The sequence below is a fragment of the Ixodes scapularis genome, unplaced genomic scaffold (assembly GCF_016920785.2).
Source record: "Ixodes scapularis isolate PalLabHiFi unplaced genomic scaffold, ASM1692078v2 PGA_scaffold0__279_contigs__length_252992795, whole genome shotgun sequence".
Lineage (NCBI taxonomy): Eukaryota > Metazoa > Arthropoda > Arachnida > Ixodida > Ixodidae > Ixodes > Ixodes scapularis.
The window spans coordinates 149,211,217-149,229,996 of NW_024609835.1; the positions used below are offsets into that span (position 1 = coordinate 149,211,217).

The following is an 18,780-nucleotide window of genomic DNA, read 5'->3' on the forward strand; positions in this document are numbered from 1 at the left end:
ACGAAGACACGGCTTGTCCCTGGTGTCTAGAAAGTGAAACAAACAAACAAAAAAACAGTAAACGATTATTGTGATAAGACAAGATATGAAAAGACCAGACACAATTTATTTTGGGTTAAAATGTTGCTTTTGTTGAGTAAATTTTGGTGTAATTTGTTTTATAATGCTGGGTCACCTCTGAAACATTTTTGAGCGTCCCAAGTTTCTTACCACAGGGATTTCGTAACTTGTTGAGGGTTGAGGCACGAAGACACGGCTTGTCCCTGGTGTCTAGAAAGTGAAACAAACAAACAAAAAAACAGTAAACGATTATTGTGATAAGACAAGATATGAAAAGACCAGACACAATTTATTTTGGGTTAAAATGTTGATTTTGTTGAGTAAATTTTGGTGTAATTTGTTTTATAATGCTGGGTCACCTCTGAAACATTTTTGAGCGTCCCAAGTTTCTTACCACAGGGATTTCGTAACTTGTTGAGGGTTGAGGCACGAAGACACGGCTTGTCCCTGGTGTCTAGAAAGTGAAACAAACAAACAAAAAAACAGTAAACGATTATTGTGATAAGACAAGATATGAAAAGACCAGACACAATTTATTTTGGGTTAAAATGTTGATTTTGTTGAGTAAATTTTGGTGTAATTTGTTTTATAATGCTGGGTCACCTCTGAAACATTTTTGAGCGTCCCAAGTTTCTTACCACAGGGATTTCGTAACTTGTTGAGGGTTGAGGCACGAAGACACGGCTTGTCCCTGGTGTCTAGAAAGTGAAACAAACAAACAAAAAAACAGTGAACGATTATTGTGATAAGACAAGAAATGAAAAGACTAGACACAATTTATTTTGGGTTAAAATGTTGATTTTGTTGAGTAAATTTTGGTGTAATTTGTTTTATAATGCTGGGTCACCTCTGAAACATTTTTGAGCATCCCAAGTTTCTTACAACTGGGATTTCGTGACTTGTTGAGGGTTGAGGCACGAAGACACGGCTTGTCCCTGGTGTCTAGAAAGTGAAAGAAAAAAAAACAGTGAACGATTTTTGTGATATGACAAGAAATGAAAAGATCGGAGACACAATTTATTTTGGGTTAAAATGTTGATTTTGTTGAGTAAATTTTGGTGTAAATTGTTTTATAATGCTGGGTCACCTCTGAAACATTTTTGAGCATCCCAAGTTTCTTACCACTGGGATTTCGTGACTTGTTGAGGGTTGAGGCACGAAGACACGGCTTGTCCCTGGTGTCTAGAAAGTGAAAAAAAAAACAGTGAACGATTATTGTGATATGACAAGAAATGAAAAGACCAGACACAATTTATTTTGGGTTAAAATGTTGATTTTGTTGAGTAAATTTTGGTGTAATTTGTTTTATAATGCTGGGTCACCTCTGAAACATTTTTGATCATCCCAAGTTTCTTACCACTGGGATTTCGTGACTTGTTGAGGGTTGAGGCACGAAGACACGGCTTGTCCCTGGTGTCTAGAAAGTGAAAAAAAAACAGTGAACGATTATTGTGATATGACAAGAAATGAAAAGACCAGACACAATTTATTTTGGGTTAAAATGTTGATTTTGTTGAGTAAATTTTGGTGTAATTTGTTTTATAATGCTGGGTCACCCCCGAAACATTTTTGAGCATCCCAAGTTTCTTACCACTGGGATTTCGTAACTTGTTGAGGGTTGAGGCACGAAGACACGGCTTGTCCCTGGTGTCTAGAAAGTGAAACAAACAAACAAAAAAACAGTGAACGATTATTGTGATAAGACAAGAAATGAAAAGACCAGACACAATTTATTTTGGGTTAAAATGTTGATTTTGTTGAGTAAATTTTGGTGTAATTTGTTTTATAATGCTGGGTCACCTCTGAAACATTTTTGAGCATCCCAAGTTTCCTACCACTGGGATTTCGTGACTTGTTGAGGGTTGAGGCACGAAGACACGGCTTGTCCCTGGTGTCTAGAAAGTGAAAAAAAAAACAGTGAACGATTATTGTGATATGACAAGAAATGAAAAGACCAGACACAATTTATTTTGGGTTAAAATGTTGATTTTGTTGAGTAAATTTTGGTGTAATTTGTTTTATAATGCTGGGTCACCTCTGAAACATTTTTGAGCATCCTAAGTTTCTTACCACTGGGATTTCGTGACTTGTTGAGGGTTGAGGCACGAAGACACGGCTTGTCCCTGGTGTCTAGAAAGTGAAAAAAAAAACAGTGAACGATTATTGTGATATGACAAGAAATGAAAAGATCAGAGACACAATTTATTTTGGGTTAAAATGTTGATTTTGTTGAGTAAATTTTGGTGTATTTTGTTTTATATTGCTGGGTCACCTCTGAAACATTTTTGAGCATCCCAAGTTTCTTACTACTGGGATTTCGTGACTTGTTGAGGGTTGAGGCACAAAGACACGGCTTGTCCCTGGTGTCTAGAAAGTGAAAAACAAAAAACAAAAAGAAACAGTGAACGATTATTGTGATATGACAAGAAATGAAAAGATCAGAGACACAATTTATTTTGGGTTAAAATGTTGATTTTGTTGAGTAAATTTTGGTGTAATTTGTTTTATATTGCTGGGTCACCTCTGAAACATTTTTGATCATCCCAAGTTTCTTACCAATGGAATTTAGTGACTTGTTGAGGGTTGAGGCACGAAGACACGGCTTGTCCCTGGTGTCTAGAAAGTGAAAAACAAAAAACAAAAAGAAACAGTGAACGATTATTGTACATTATTTTCTATGCATGATATCTAGATAATAATAACATACTTATTTTATTGTGTTAAAGTCTACTCGGTATATAAATTTGCTCTCTACATAAATGTTTCAATTTCTAATGCCAAAAAATCTGGTATACATATATAGTTTGAAATAAATAATTTTAATTCTAAGTAATTTATTTCCTCAAGGAAAATATCTGTATGCAACGACATGCAAGGCTAGACAGGAAAATAATAACCTCCAATCTAGATTGTGAACAAGTCATACATTACTTTGTCATGTCCCTTTGTTAGTATTAGCCTGTTGTCCCTGGGCAAGTCACTTGTTTTGTGAAAATGTTTAGCTTAGTCTCAACCTACATCCAACATACATATTATGGTGTAGCCTGGTCTACAGAGATGTACGCACTGAGGGTTCACCTAGCCAAAGTACTCACCTCGAAACCTTGCTCCATTGGAGCCTGCAGAATGAACTGCACGGCCAGTGGCTGGGCAGGTTCCTGTAAGGGTTTCTATCAGCTGAGCTTTGTTTGGCCTATGCGACGCAGTTACCTGTGGTCCCTCCTCGGCAGCGGTGACCTGGTCTGTTGCAGTTTGGTCCTACAAGAAACATACACATTATGTGTAGCCTGATCTAAAGAGAAAAGTATGCTCTGAGGGTTGATCTAGCCAAAGTAGTCACCTCGAAACCTTGCTCCATTGGAGCCTGCAGAATGAACTGCACGGCCAGTGGCTGGGCAGGTTCCTGTAAGGGTTTCTATCAGCTGAGCTTTGTTTGGCCTATGCGACACAGTTACCTGTGGTCCCTCCTCGGCAGCGGTGACCTGGTCTGTTGCGGTTTGCTCCTACAAGAAACATACACATTATGTGTAGCCTGACCTAAGGAGAAAAGTATGCTCTGAGGGTTGATCTCGCCAAAGTAGTCACCTCGAAACCTTGCTCCACTGGGGACTGCACGGCCAGAAGATGGGAGGGTTCCTAAAGAAATTAATGCAAATTAAGCTGTTGACTGTCTAATGAATGGTAAGCATTTGGTAAATTGAACTAGTGAACGTCTTATTCAATTGGCCATCATCTGTGCCACCAAAACAATCAACCACTGCAATTAATGCTCCAATATGACTACGAAATTTCTTTGTTTTCACCATACACTCTTTTTTATAAAAACATGAAATATATAAGTTTTCCAAGTAATCTTTCGAATCATATATTAATAATGTTAACTATTATCTTTGTTTCTTTCTGTGCTGAATATGTACCTGATGCAAAAAAAAAATGATGGAACTGCATGTTGACGTAGACGAGCGCATCCTTTCGAGGTATGGTCCAGGCTATTAGGGTGAAAATGCTCAGAACACACCCTGCCGTCTTTTGGTGGTTCCCAGCCATCCTCTTTCCCTAAAGTCTTGACCCATTAAGCTCGAAGTTGTGGATTTCTTGGAAAGCTGTAAAACATTATTAGTTGTCACTAAATCATCTTTGCGTGAGCAGCGGTCCACCATCTTATGCATTTTTAACATTCTGTTTAGGATTGATGACAAACTTTTTCTCTCATATTCTGGTGTCACAGATATAGTATGCTGCCTTATTGCTAAGAATAAATGTATAACTTTGCAAACCTTGATGGCACTATCCTTTTTTTAGTTATGGCCCAGTATGCTTATAGCTTACATCTCCCTAATTCTGCTGTCATTGAATTTCAAATGGTGGTAAATATAGACGATCCAATATATGACCTTACAGCAGGCACGTAGCCAGGATTTTGTTTCGGGGGAAGGGGGGGGGGGGCGCCCATGACAAAATGCTGTATGAGGGTGAGGGGGGAGAGGAGGTCCCAGCAAAATGAAAGATTTTAGGGGGGGGGGGGGTGGCCAGGCTCCATGGGCCTCCCCCCTGGCTACGTGCCTGCCTTACAGCAGTGTGCCTAGAGCGCCCATACATAAGGTTTCAAAATAAAGGCGTTTGAAGCAAAGCAGTGAATAAAATTGCATGTAGCATATCAGAATTTTTTTTTATGATTCACACCTTGTAGTTGTCGAAATTAGGGGCTATGCATAATGATGCCTAATGTATTTAATTCGTTTTTTGGCAATAAAGAAATTTCAGGAAGATTATATTATTTGTACACTATACGGTTTGTCTTTTAAGGAAACAATGTGCCAATCGAACCTTCCTATTTCCAGAAGGTAGCTGAGTGGACCGAAAAGGTACAGTACGCGGCCCGATGTTCATAATTTTGCAATAATTATTGCGTGTTCAAGATAGTCACATATGCGTGTTGCAATGTATACATATGTATACTAGTCTAACTGGGTAAAATCGCAGGTTTTGATTTAGGCTAAAACAAATATCCATTTTGATAATACAATACACGACATACTGTGGTTAGGGGATGCCTAAATGACCAAAGAGTGGGTGTTTTACATTGCACGGGAAAGGAAACCGCGCGCGTCCGGGCTAGAGACGAAGTATAGTGTGGAATCTATAGCGTCAATGAAATCTCGTTACGCAAAGAGAAATAACTCACGTGTGGTACGAGACCTTTTCCTGTGACGACGAACGTGAATGACAACCTGTCACACAGCAGCTCGGCATAGCAAGTGCTCCAGCAAAGGCAATTGCTAAGCTCAGCTAGAGCACGTCTATAGCAGACGACTGAGGCGGGAAGTGAAATGAATCTCGCGCTCTTTTCCCTTGAGTCAGTGCGCCCATGTGTCACGTGAGCAGTTCTGACCACTGAGCATGTACTTTTTTCGCGGACAAAATGTGTCACATGACATCCACTGGGCGTCTGCTTCGATGCAATCACGTTGACTTCACAATGCTTCACAATCACACTTCTGATTTTAAAATTTTCTTCTACAATAGGGAAATGCAAAACAAAGTCTTTGAGTTAAAAAAAAAAAATTAAATTGGTTTGTGGGATGTTTGTCTGCCCTTCAAGAGATGCAATCGCTAGCCTGGGGTCTTTAACGTGCGTCACGCAGTAGTAAAACACGAACGTGTGCCGGTACGATGCCTATCCAAATCGAAACGGGCAGGGGTGGGAATTGAACCCAGGATTCCCTGGGCTCTGCATCGTGAGCTGTCGCTGCACGTGCTCCTAGCTGCGACGCGTTAGCGCACCAGGCCACCGATCCCCCTCTTCGAGTTTTCATATAGAGCATATGCGACCGCGGTCTACCTTTCAAAGTACGATTTTCTCGAGCCCGTGTCCGATACGATGCTCATCCGGATCAAACAAGACGGGGTTTGATCTCACTAGATATGTAAATATATTTACTCACCTGATAATTCAAAACAGAGCTTGAATTATTCTTCTAGATGGGGATAACTTGCTCTTTAGTGGGATTCGTGAAGCTGCTTGTCGTTGTTCCTTATAAACTCAAACTAATTCGTGTCTTACCTTTATGTATACGGAAGACCTCGACCTTTCGTTCGTGCTACCATCATTGTATAGAATTCGATCTAGATCTAATTGAGAGTGACGAAGAGCGAAAACAGCTTGTTTTGTGTTCATATTTTATTGTTCGATTCACCGCGCCACGTCTCAAGCCAAATAGTGGCCCCGCGCAGCTCGCCTCGTAAGCTTAGAATGCCTAGATTTTAGAGAAGTTCCAACTCAAACTGAATCGATTTTGGGTTGATCACGTACTTTCTGAACGAAGGGAGTCTCTACGCTCAGCGGCTTGTCGCACTGCTTATCGTAGTCGTACGCGGACAGATTTCACTGTCCACTGCCTACCGCACCAGTATTTGGCGTTTTGGGACACCTGCGTTTGATTCCTATGTTGTTATTATAGTACGTTTCATCATAGGTCCGAGCGGTCCGAGCGGTCCGAGCGGAGCCGGAGCTTCGAGCACGAGCATACAGCTTTGGACAGTGCACAGATCGCAGTAGCGCGCATGCAAGCCAGGAGCGCACAGAGCAACGGGCTCGCGCTTCCAGTTCTGACTTCGCTCGCACATAATGTGGAACTAAGTATAAACACTCACGCTGCAAAGCATTTGCATCGTGGACGCCCAGGGCGGACGCCGACCGCATCGAAAGCTAGCCTCGTGAAGCACACGCCGGAGCAGATTCGAAAGCAGACGAACCGCCGGTGCGCTACCCCACGGCCTCCGAACGGGTGCGCAAGGCAGTCTGGGATTAAACGCCTCTTCCGGCTTCACTCAGGCTGACGTCATGCCGGGTCCTGTCTGTTTAAACGTCCTTGGGTGAAGCTCTCGGCTACTTCCGTCCGGCCGCGTATACTTATGACGTTTGTCCGGTCCGGCAAACTGCTTCCGATTGCCGCGCTCCAAGCGGGTGTTGGCACTTGTTATTTTATTTTAAATAAATATGATTCATATATTTAATGAAGCGAAATAAAGGCGAATTTGTTTTGAAGGTGTGAATGGCTTTGAAGCTTGTTATCGTAACTTCCTCTTTCACTCTTTCAACGTGTTTGGGCGCGCTTTCTCTCTCTCCGAACCCGCGCCTCGCGCCTCGAGATGCGCTGGCCGCTGGCGCCGGGAAGTTGGTGGACCGTTAGAACGCGCGAGGGACGCGAGCCGGCGAGTTGTTTCGCTCCTGGGAGTGCGTCGCGGCGCGAGATTCATGCCGCGTTCGTGCGCGCGCGGCTATCTTTTCTTTTTCGTGGGAACTTGTTTTTGGTGTAATGTGATCAAGCATGGATTTCCGTCATCAACACACCACCTGATGTGCCAAGTGGGGAAACAATGACTGCCGAAAGCCGGGATATCAATGGTTTCGAGTTCGAATGGACGTGTGTACGCTCTTTTGGTCTTCTCATGCTTAAGTTTCTGATTAGATGTTTGCAACAAAACCTAACTGTCGCAGTGGTAGTGAGTATTAATTGTTTGATTTTGGCAATAGCTACCGTGGTTTCCAATCACAAAACCAAATCCTATCATTGTTCAGGAATGCTCTTCACTCGCCGCGAGAAATATGTCATTGTCAAATTACTGGAGACTTCTGTGAAGACTTTGTCATATCAAAATCGAGCACATATGCTCACTTTAAAAGATGGCAAACTTTTTGCTGTGAGCTGTTTATTTGGCACTGTTGTCAGCGATTCACGCGTCTGTTCGCGAGGAGTGAAAATATGAGCCTAAATATTTTTCGATTAACTGAGGATGAGCGATAGAGCGATCCGCTCTGGTTTCCCGCTTCGTTTAGCAGTGACTCACTCCTAAATTTAAGTGATAATATTAAAAACGAATGGGAAGGTTCTCGATGAAGACTCAATACCAAAGAGCTGAGCTATTTTTCTTGGTACTCATTGCTTAGTTTCCTTTAGTTGCAATTAACACACCGTCGTCGGTCTTTACTTATATGCTTACTTATATAATCAAATTTGCAAGGACGCATATCATCACCGTAGTCGCACGTAACCTTAACGTTTTATCCTGTTTTGTTGTTCATTTCTTTGTTTCTCGTGTGCGAAACAGTGAGAAATTTCGTCTGTATTTTCTACTGTCTATTAAATAAAAATGAACACAAAAGGACAAGCATTGCATATTGTTTGTGTATGTGTCACTTTCGTTGCTTTGCTAGGTTTCTGCTGCTTTGCTGATGGTCTCGCTTTTCAGTGCTGGCTTGTGTGCGTTTCAACGCACATTAACCAGCATTGAAATGCGAAAACCAGTCGCAAAGCAGCAGAAGCCTAGCAAAACAGCGCGCAAATCGGGCAAAAAAATAAAGCTACAATATATATATATTTAACTCTAGGTGGCGCAAGCTACCGCCCATCCATCCAAACACAATGGCGCTGCTGTGCAGTTTCGGTTTTGGTTTCGCTGTGCCGCCATGTTGATTTTAGTACAGCCACCAGATACCAGGGGATTCAAGTGGCGCTGCGGCCTCCCAGGGTTTTCCAATTTGCGTTACATGGGCGGTATAGGAAGTTGCACTCCTCTGGTTGAAGTTCCAGAGGTTTCGGAAATCTTTTTTTTTTACGTTTTAGCCGTTTTAGTGCATATTTTAGATATCTTCCTTATGAATACCGTGTTCAAAAATAGCAATCGATGACTGAGAGCTGGGAGACGCTGCGTCTTGCCAACGCCCGTCTGTTCAGAACCACCCATGCACGACTCGTGCAAACGCCGGTAAGCAACTTTCTTTTGTTTCTGCGAAGTGGGCTGCTGTTTCAAACTTTGTCGTGTACCGTGTGCTTGCTAAGCTATGCTTGATTCTAACTATGCTTCTGCCCTGTGTTATTTCGTTATTTTAAAAGAGCGTAACTTCTTCAAAACCTGTGGCTCGCTCCGCAGTGCGAGAAAGATTCTCGTGCGGCGGAACCTTGGGCATGTTCTGGGCGCCGTCGTGCGGCGCTCGTCCGACGACGCTTGTGCGGAGCGTTCAAGTGCCGTCTGACGGCAGTTCAAGCATTCAGTCGCCGTCCCAAAGTGTTAATCACAGGTCATGCTAGTTCTGACGTCTTGTCCTGACAGCCGTACGCCACCGATTTGTTTCATAAGGCGAGAGCTAGAAAAACGTTACAAGAGCGAGTATGCAGCATGATTTTTTGCATAAGCTAATTAATGCCTGTGCCGTAGAGACGCGCGGTCTATTAGTCATATTTCCGAGGGTAAAAGCGCTGAAAACAAACAGACAAACAACGCCCTGTGTTGTTTGTTTCTTTTACTTTTCCGTTGTTTTTAGAGCTTTTACCCTCGGAAATTAGGTCTCTTCGCGTTTACCGAACCGGCACACTTTTTACGTTTATGATTGTGTGATGCAAAAAATAAAAGGAGTTTAGATGTCACGTTTTTTAGTAGTGCCGAAATCCCTTACAAAAATCAGAGCAGCTGGAAAAAGCAAAAACATGAAAAAAGGCGGAAAAAATTAACTAATGTCAAACCTGAATATTTTATGGAGTTCAAAGACTACCACCGTACCAACTCGCCCGGTTATTCTTTCCGTCAAAGAATAATAGCCAATAGTAATAAACAAATAAATGCCAACTATTAATTGGTTACAAAGTCGTAATTGGTGCAGTGCAGCCCTACGCTACTCTACTCTTTTGATGATATCACGTAATGTGTAAACGTATAGGGCAGTTCATAGCAACCATTTATGCCCGACCCATTATATTGAGTTTTTCTTTATATAAACTTTATATGAAAAAAAGTGCTCTTCCTAAATTAAGCCGAACCACTGTATGTACAATAGCGTGTAGCGTTTATGTATGCTCTCAGCAAAAGAAAGGATGCATTAAAAAAAGGCAATCATTTTGTTTCCTCTCTGTTAGAGCTTCTTTCACGTACATGCAAAATGTGGGTGTCTACGTCTAAAATAGTGGAATTGACATTTCCTGCAGGGCTAGAAGGCCTGACTCAGTTTGGCTAGCAACTTGAAACCTATGGGAACCTGGGGAACTGAACCATAAGAGTGAGAGTGACACCCGCCTTCCACTTCCTGAACGAGGGCACCATGAGGAAGGGGGAGCTGCCCTAAAGTGAATGCAATAGCAGGTGGGTCGTTCCAGTGAACCCCTATACAGATGATACCAAGCAGAAAATTATTAATAAATGTGTTATTAAAAACATGGAATGTGAATGGCACGGACAAGATGGAGGAGATCAACACAGCGCTGTGTTGTGTTCACATCCTCCGCTCCCATAATCTTCATGATTTCTTTTCAATAATTGGCTACTAACTAGTCCAATCATCAGCACTAGTCAATAAAAGTATGCTGCTATTTAGTAGTATCCATTAACACCGTGCTTGCAGTTGAATCCTACAGTCATTTCTTAATAAACAAAAACGAGGGTGCAAGCTAGCTAAACAGGCTAAACACATAATTTATTAAAGACGGATTCTCTGAAGGACAACACAAACGCAGAGAAGTATCAAACACAGCTGAGTATTAATGGGCAAAAAATGAATAGGCGACTCAAAAAAGAAAACGTAGAGGAAGACATGAAGTCAGTCTTTACGATTTCTCTTCTGCTTGCCACCACTTAACGAAGGGAATTCCTTCCTGGGCCTTACAACGTTTTACTCTTCACAACCCCTGACATAGCCAAGGACAGTAAACATAAAAAAGCAACCTACTAACATTTGGGTAAATATGATTGAACAAACAACAGGGAATGTCTTGAGCTTTCAACCTAGGACATAAAAAATATGCACAACATCAAGATTTAAAAAAACAGACGGACATCACACCTGTTTCTAATGAAAAATATAGGCCAAGAAACTTCTTCCACTCGATGGCAAAACACAGGGAAGGCACTAATAGATTTCTAGGTTTCATCATTGTTAGTGATTCTTTCAGTATACACTTGTGGTCACTCTCTTTAGTCAAAATTATTTCAGTAGTCTTCTATAAGGCCACACAATTATTACATTAGATCACGTGTTTTGACACAGCTGAATACAGATACTTATTTTTCTGCAACATTTATACTAAGTTCAGTCGGTCCTTAATGCAGGGTTTTGTCGCATGAAGTGTTCTATGAGTCGAGCGAGAATTTCTAGCGGTCTTTGGGACATGTCGTGCTGTAGACTTATGTATTACTGGCTTTTCTTTGTTACTTTGTGGGATATGGCAAGCGGTATTGAATTTATTGCAGGTCCCAGCTGCACCAAGCGAGTAGACTCACCGTCAAAGACCGCAAGCCGCTATCTTCAAGCCGCGCAGAGTGTTCTATGAGGTGAGCAATCATGTTTGGCAGTTTTTGGTACATGCAGTGCTGGGGGTTTATGTAAAACTGGCCTTGTCCGTTTGAACCAGTTTTACTTCAGAAAAAAGTGGGCCTCTATAGTGGGATGGTGCACGGCTGCATGCACATGCACCCGGTATTTATTATATATATACATAAATACAAAGCTTTCTATTTTGATTCAAACAACGTAAAAAATACAAAAAACGGCGTGAGTGTTACTTGGATGTTGACTTCAATGTGTGTTCGTGGGGCTCAGAGAACATTACATAATGGGAAAACCCTTAGCAGAATGTTATTCAAAACTAATTAGCCCAAATTTTTAATAATGGTTTTATGGGGTATGTTTCAATTCTAGTTTCAAAGGCAGTGAATATTAAAGACTAACACAATTGACACAATTTGCGAATGGCAACAAGTTTCGAAATGTTCAGTGATAAAAATCTGCCTTTTCGTCGCCCAATTCCAAAATCTTGCGCGCAGAAGGCCTCAGGATGTCGTGCGCACCTGGTTGCTTCGGACGCACCTTCATTATCCTGGAAGTATGACGCCAATGCTTCCGCCAAGTACACACTGTCGAGATAGTGACGACGTACCCGGTATGACTAGGGGACTCTTCTGGCCATTATTAACGGCACGAAATCTTGAGCTCAAGCTGAGCACGGTTTTTGCATCCGACATTAAAAACGCCAAAGTTGGACAATGAATACCTCCAAGCCGCTTGGCTTTTTGTGAATGGTTTAAATACGGATAGCCTTTAATATTGACTGGCTTTTAACACTGCAGTTGCAACATGGTCCATAAAGCCATGAATTACAAAGCTAACAGATTTTGGTTAATTAGTCAACGTACTGTGACAGTTATCCCCCTTACTAATGTCCGCCGAGTCCCACGAACACGCAGTGAAGACATCGACAAAACTCTCGCGGGCTTTTTTTTAAATTTTGTTAGCTTTCAAATAGAATACTGTGCAGAGTCTATACACGTAAAACGACTTGTAGATTGTAATCATACACATAATTGTTACAAAACTTTGCTTTTCACCCAATTAAGTATTGCATTTGTCATTGCAACCTTCCAAACATAAGCAAAGCATTTACTGGGTGATTTCAGATAAGATCGACCAAAGGGTGGCTGGTCGACATTTTTAAATCAACTGATGTTTTTATATGACATTGTGTAGTGTCTGGTATAAACGAATCCACACTTAGTTTTGACCAGAAAAAAAATTTGGAGACAAGAAAAATCGTAAGGCAGGGAGAGGTGGACAGTTGCAATAACGCGCACTGATGGAGGGGGCAAGTTTGAAAGTGAATAATTAAAACAATAAAATTAAAACAATTTTAAAATTTTTTACAAACAAACTATGGGTACAACTTGCTTGTAATATAAAGTAATCATATTTATTAAAAATTTATTTAGTTTTCTAAAAATTGCCAAACATGCCTGCTCGAACGACAAATGGAAAACTTTGGAAATCTGTATCTCATGAAATAATTTAATCATTATTACATAACTTGCAGACATTATTTTACTAATATATGGCTATTATTGAAAAAATAAATAGGGTATCTGAGTGACACAATAGTTACAATATATTTAGGCAAACATGGGAAAAAAATCAAACAAAGGAAAATTCCAATGCAAATAAAAAAAAACACCACCTTCGATTTTTTTTTAAATTTGGGTACCCTGTTATACTCTATTTCGGCATTCATTTATATTAAAAACATGTTGCATCATTGCACTGTGAAAGAAGAAACAACTCCCCAAAGTAGGGTCCTTTTTCAAAGCCTACACTTAGCAGTGTCCTATACAAGAAGTGACTCTGAGTTCCAGTTTCATGAAACTTGCACAAATCTTTTATATACATTTATTCAGATGAGGTCATTGATAAAAAGAGCGATCGGTTACACAGTAAAAGGGAGGAGAAACTATATACAGCATTTTACATAAGCGTACAAAGTGGTATCATATTAGAGACTAATGATTTGAGAAAAGATGATGCAGTGTGAAGTTGTACCTTCCGGTATATTTTACATCTAGGGTAAAATAAATAACTTTACTTCCACACACAAAAACAAGGATATAATAGTAAGATATTTAGGTTGGCTGTGTATTTACGATTACAAACAATTTCAGGGGACGGATGCCATAGTGCCTAACTGGAGCAGCTTCGATGCTCTCGGTGTATGAATGAATCGTGGCAAGCCGATATATTTTATCCTGCTCGAGGATAACATTTTTGGATTTTTTTTATAGTTATCAGATAAAAATTATTAGTAACCACCAACAAAAACAGTAGGTTAAATACCCCGGGAAGAAAAATGTGATAAATAAGATGTCCCTGCATTCAAAATGAGCAGTCCTTGGGAAATCAAATTCGGCACTTTACGCTAAGGTTTTCCTCGCTGTACCCATTTAATAAAAGTTGCTTCCAAGCAGATCCGACTGTCCGTGCTACATATACGTCACATGTCCCTTCTGTTGATGACTTGCTGAGCCGCCACGCGTGCCAAGACTGAACGCCAGGGAAGGCGCGCACCGTCAGCCACTCTTCTTTTTTTTTGTTCACGATACCGAACAACCTCATTTTCGTCCAGATATACAAGATGCACGCCTTTCAGTTTCTTTGATAGAACGCTCACCATTGTCCTGGCCGTCTGAATTGCGCTTACTGAACGTTCTCTCAGGTTGTTCAGCGTGGCCTGGTGCTTCACGAGTCCGCCAACTCTGTCACATGCATTTTTCCCATGTCCAGATGCAGAAAATAACCACTGGGCTTGTGGGCAATCGTCCTATGCTAATTAGTGAAGCTGGTAGCGATTCTTGAAATGACTGGCGGCGCCGTCACTTACGTACGTCACGTACGAGTATACCGCAACGTTGTCTTCAACCCACTCCTTCACTTTTTCTAGAGCCAAGCAAGCGTGAGCGGCGTCGTGACACAGGTCCTCACTGATGATGGCAAAGCTGTTTGTAGATTTTCTTGTCATCACTACACATGTAAATATTGAAACTTGTTTTTTTTTTTTTCCAGTGATATGCTTGCACTTCGTCAGGAAGCACGATGGTCCAGTTTTCAGCAAAGTCAAAATGAAAGACAATGCTCCCGCGTTGCATGCATGTTTTTCATCGTAGATCGCTTTACCTTGCGTTTGCCGGATATGGTTGTGAAGTACCCAACTTCCAACCGTCACTTGGATGACTTTTAGGAAAGTCTCAGGTTCCAAAGTTTTTTTCACAAGGTCGCCGGACTCCCATGTTGCAAGCACAATCTCTTCATCCTCCGGGATATCAAGTTCCTGGAGTGTAAGAAACTGGCCTTTTGGGCAGTGATCACAGTCTCCTTGAAGGCACAGTTCTGTTGCTGGGTCACACAGAAATGCCGAGTTCATTTCACCAGTGTTGAATGTTGAGCCTGTAACGTTCTCTAGAGCGGCAATACAAAGATAATAATTGGCGCAGCGCACATAAACGCACACTTCCTGGTGTGGAATACATGAGACCCATCTAGGGCGCAACGAATAAAATTTCGTTAGCCAACGCCGGAATCGGGATGCTTGTCTTTGTATATACGGAAGGCCTCTCGTATTGAGCGTGTCATGAAGCGCTTTGGCACGAACGTTTTCTCTCCGTTGAGCATGACAGAGATGACGTCCTTCTGGTTGGGACTTTGGCGCGAACATTGTAGCTCGTCTTTCGTGAACTACTCTAGGGCAGCAGACAGGTTCTCAGGGCTCACCTTGCACCTCGTGTAAGGATCCGGCTCATACCACACGCCATGCTTTTCCTTGAGTTTTCGGGATTTACTGATGAGGTACATTGAGGCCTGTGGAATTATCTTTTGAACCTCATTCTTCGTCAGTGTTGACGGCGGGAGTGTAAGCAGTTGACAACGTTCCCGGAGAGAGGTGGCGTAGAGTTCCTGTATAGGCTCCCTACGGGAGCCAGAGTTGCGCATTTGTTTTCCCCGCGCCGCCACGCCGCTATTCGCCGAGATCCATCACGTGAGGAGCAAAGCATCCGTTGACGTGCAAGAAAGCCACCTTTACGGTCGCTCCGCCGACGTTTCTCTTACCCCGGCGTATGTTTCCCTGCTTTCCGCCTCCTTTTCCTCCTCTCCTGTTTTCCATGCGCGGCGGCGCGGGCGGCGCCGCTTTTCGCCAAATTTAGTCACGTGAGGAGCAAAGCATCCTTCTCGTGCGGGAAAGCCGACGCTACGGCCACGCGCCGAGGCTGAATGCGCAACTCTGCTACCGTAGGTAGCTATACAGGAACTCTAAGGTGGCGGTTTCAAAGGCCTGCCGAAAGTTGTCCACCCACTCAGTGCATGTGGAGCATGTTGGTTCGGACGACCCCGATGGTGCGTCCCTGTCGTACGCAATACGTAGCCTTGAGCGTATATTCTTGACAGCAACCTGCTCCAGTTCTGTCTGCTTTCTCTTGACATAGGCAGGCCTGTCCCGACTTCTTACGACGCTTGGTTGTCTCAGCGGCGACACATCTGTAGGTAGTATGCTGCGATTTAGATCTTCAATTGCTTCTTCAGCTGGCACAAATATGTCAGGGCACTGCTCTGAGCTTCGCATCGAGATCTCCTTAGTGATGTGCATGAAGCAATGGTATCACAGGTAGTCCGTCGCACTCACTTTGGTGGAACAGTAAGGCGGAAGAATTTGCTTCAACGAGTTTAGGTCCAACTCTCCAACACTTCGAAAATTCCGCTGCTTTGGTATAGTCTTTTTGTGTTTGCAAAGTAATCTGCACAAAACACTCGTTCGGAGCTCCAGGACGTCTTCATAATGTATACATAAAAAATAGAAATTAAACCCCAACTGATGGCATATAATTGCCAAGTGAAAGAACTACTGGGTGCACAAGTGACAAGTCCGAGGCTGAGGAGCTCACTCACTGCAAACGTACATTTGAAAAGAGGTCACAACTGAGGCTGTCGGCAAAGCTTGATCCACGTCAAAGGAAGAAAGAGGGAAAGTCTCCAGACAAAATATTGTGGTCAGCGGCCTTCGAAAAAGACTTTCCAGAATCGCACTGTCGTCCCTCCACGCGCTGATATGAAAGCACCCGAGCTTCTACCACGTGGTTCATGACACAGCCTGAGCCATGTCGGCGACCGGTTCGCGAGGGGTTGGCGGTGGGGTTACGTTGATGGTCACTCGGATTAGCCCTTGCTGTACTGAGCTACCGCCTGCAGTGCCTTATCGCCGGCTGGTGTCAACAACGAGAACACACACACCCTGTCTACACCAAAACTACAAGCGTTCACCGCACACGCGTCGCCGCCGCTTTTAAGCTTTTGTGAAATTGCTTTCTTTTGCCGCGGAGAACCGCCTTATCTTAACTACGCGCCTGAAATCCTTCCAGGCGGGCGTACACAATATCAAGCGTTTCGAGAAATGCCCGTGGAGTAGAACTATGGGAAAATTCGGAGCCCGCGATGTCGATATCGTCGCCGTTGTGTTAGTACGCCGTCGCGTACTGCAGTCCCCCGTTGGGGGAGGGGGGGGCGGTCTTACTACAATAACATGGCGACAGCGTTTACACTCTATGTATTTACGCGAGGCTCGAGTATTTGGGGATAATGCTGCCGGTTGGTGTGCCCCTTTGTGCCTGATATTATCGCCCGTTACGCCAGCGAGTGAGATGGCGACAGGCATGACTGCTCAGTACACAGGCGTCGGCGGCCATGTTTTGCTGGGTGAAGCGAACCCCCTTGTCCTTGACAGCGAGCGGGGAAATGCGAAAAAAAGAATGTATCGGCCGTTTTGCCAGAACTAGCGACGAGTGTCGTCTGCGGTTTCCGGCAACTATTTTGCCATAATCGTGAGCTTAGCGAGGAAATGATTTTTGCTAGCCACAGAACACTACCACGCAGAAAGGGAATGCTTGAACATGTTTTTGTTCTGGATATATATCAGGGATATATATGAGAGAGAGAGAGAGAGAGAGATGAAGGTAGAGCGGAAGAGGGAATAGCATATAGTGTCGCAGGAGAATAAAGTAAACAAAGTTCCTAATGGCCGATGGCTGCATGATCTTTTCTCGGATCACTAGTCCGTAATATGATACCTCTTTGTACACAGTAGTTTCTCCTTAATTTAAGTGTGTGAACGATTTCTTTAGTTATCATTGGCCTCATCTGAATAAGAATATATAAAAGATGTGTGTTGGTCTCATGAAACTGGAACTCAGAGTCAGTTCTTGTATAAAACACGGCTAAGTGGAGGCTTTGAAAAAGGACCCTAATTTGGGGAGTTGTATCTTCTTTCTCAATAAAATGATGCAACATGTTTTTAATGCAAATGAATGCCGAAATAGAGTGTAACAGGTTACCTAAATTTAAAAAAAATCGAGGGTGGTGTTTTTGTTTTATTCGCATCGGAATTTTTCTTTGTTTGATTTTTTTTCCATGTTTGACTAAATATATCCTAACTATTGTATCACACAGATACCTTAGTTATTTTTTAAATATTAGCTATATATTAGTAGAATAATATCTGCAAATTATATCATAATGATTAAATTATTTCATGAGATACAGACCTCCAAATTTGCCATTTGTCGTTCGAGCAGGCATGTTTGTCAATTTTTAGAAAAATAAATAAATTTTAAATAAATATGATTACTTTATATTACAAGCAAGCTATACCCATAGTTTGCGCCTAAAACGTATTAGAGTTCTCCTAATGTTATCGCTTTAGTTATTCACTCTCAAACGGGCCCCCTCCATCAGTGCGCGTTAATGCAACTGTCCACCACCTCATGACTTACGATTTTTCCTGTCCCCAAGTATTTTTTCTAGTCAAAACTAAGTTTGGATTCGTTCATATCAGACACTAGACAATAACATATAAAAACATCAGTTGATTTGAAAATGTCGACTAGCCATCCTTTGGTCGATCTTATCTGAAATCACCCCACTTTGGTACTCAAAGTGTATTCTATTCGACAATAAATCAACGGACTACTACTTGGTTCGCCTTTGGCTTCATTGTGAAAATAATAGGCATCTGCGAATCATGGATTTTGGCTGAAAATGGATAATAATTTGAGCTTGTTATCTTTTCAGTTGAATGTCACATAGTTTCTGCACCTCTCTCCAAGCCCGTGAATTCTGGGTCCATTTACATGAAGTCATCCAGCAGCCGCTGGTTACCTTTTGGGCCACCGAGATTGCTCTTCTCTTGACGCAGACAGCTTATTGTATATTTTGTCAGAACACCTTTGTCTGTCACGGATTCGAGGGGTGCATTGAGGTGCAAACGCAACAATGTATCATAAATAGCTGTAGAAATATATTATCACGAGCACCTTTTAATGTGTAATCACCCCCTCCACCGTTGAAAACCGCAGCCGTCAACCTCGACA

General features: G+C 42.3%; 1 protein-coding gene across 1 annotated transcript; it reads right to left on the minus strand.

Moving 5' to 3' along the window:
• Nucleotides 1-694: 694 nt before the first annotated feature.
• LOC115326338 (cadherin-related family member 5-like) lies at nucleotides 695-3,620 on the minus strand. Its single transcript, XM_042293207.1, has 13 exons — nucleotides 3,516-3,620; nucleotides 3,401-3,463; nucleotides 3,271-3,318; nucleotides 3,156-3,218; nucleotides 2,582-2,676; nucleotides 2,368-2,427; nucleotides 2,131-2,190; nucleotides 1,896-1,955; nucleotides 1,652-1,711; nucleotides 1,418-1,477; nucleotides 1,183-1,242; nucleotides 908-1,002; nucleotides 695-758 (listed from the first exon to the last, which is right to left on the minus strand). The coding sequence occupies exons 1-13, from the start codon at nucleotides 3,580-3,582 to the stop codon at nucleotides 695-697; spliced, it is 855 nt and encodes a 284-aa protein (XP_042149141.1). The 5' UTR covers nucleotides 3,583-3,620.
• Nucleotides 3,621-18,780: the final 15,160 nt, after the last annotated feature.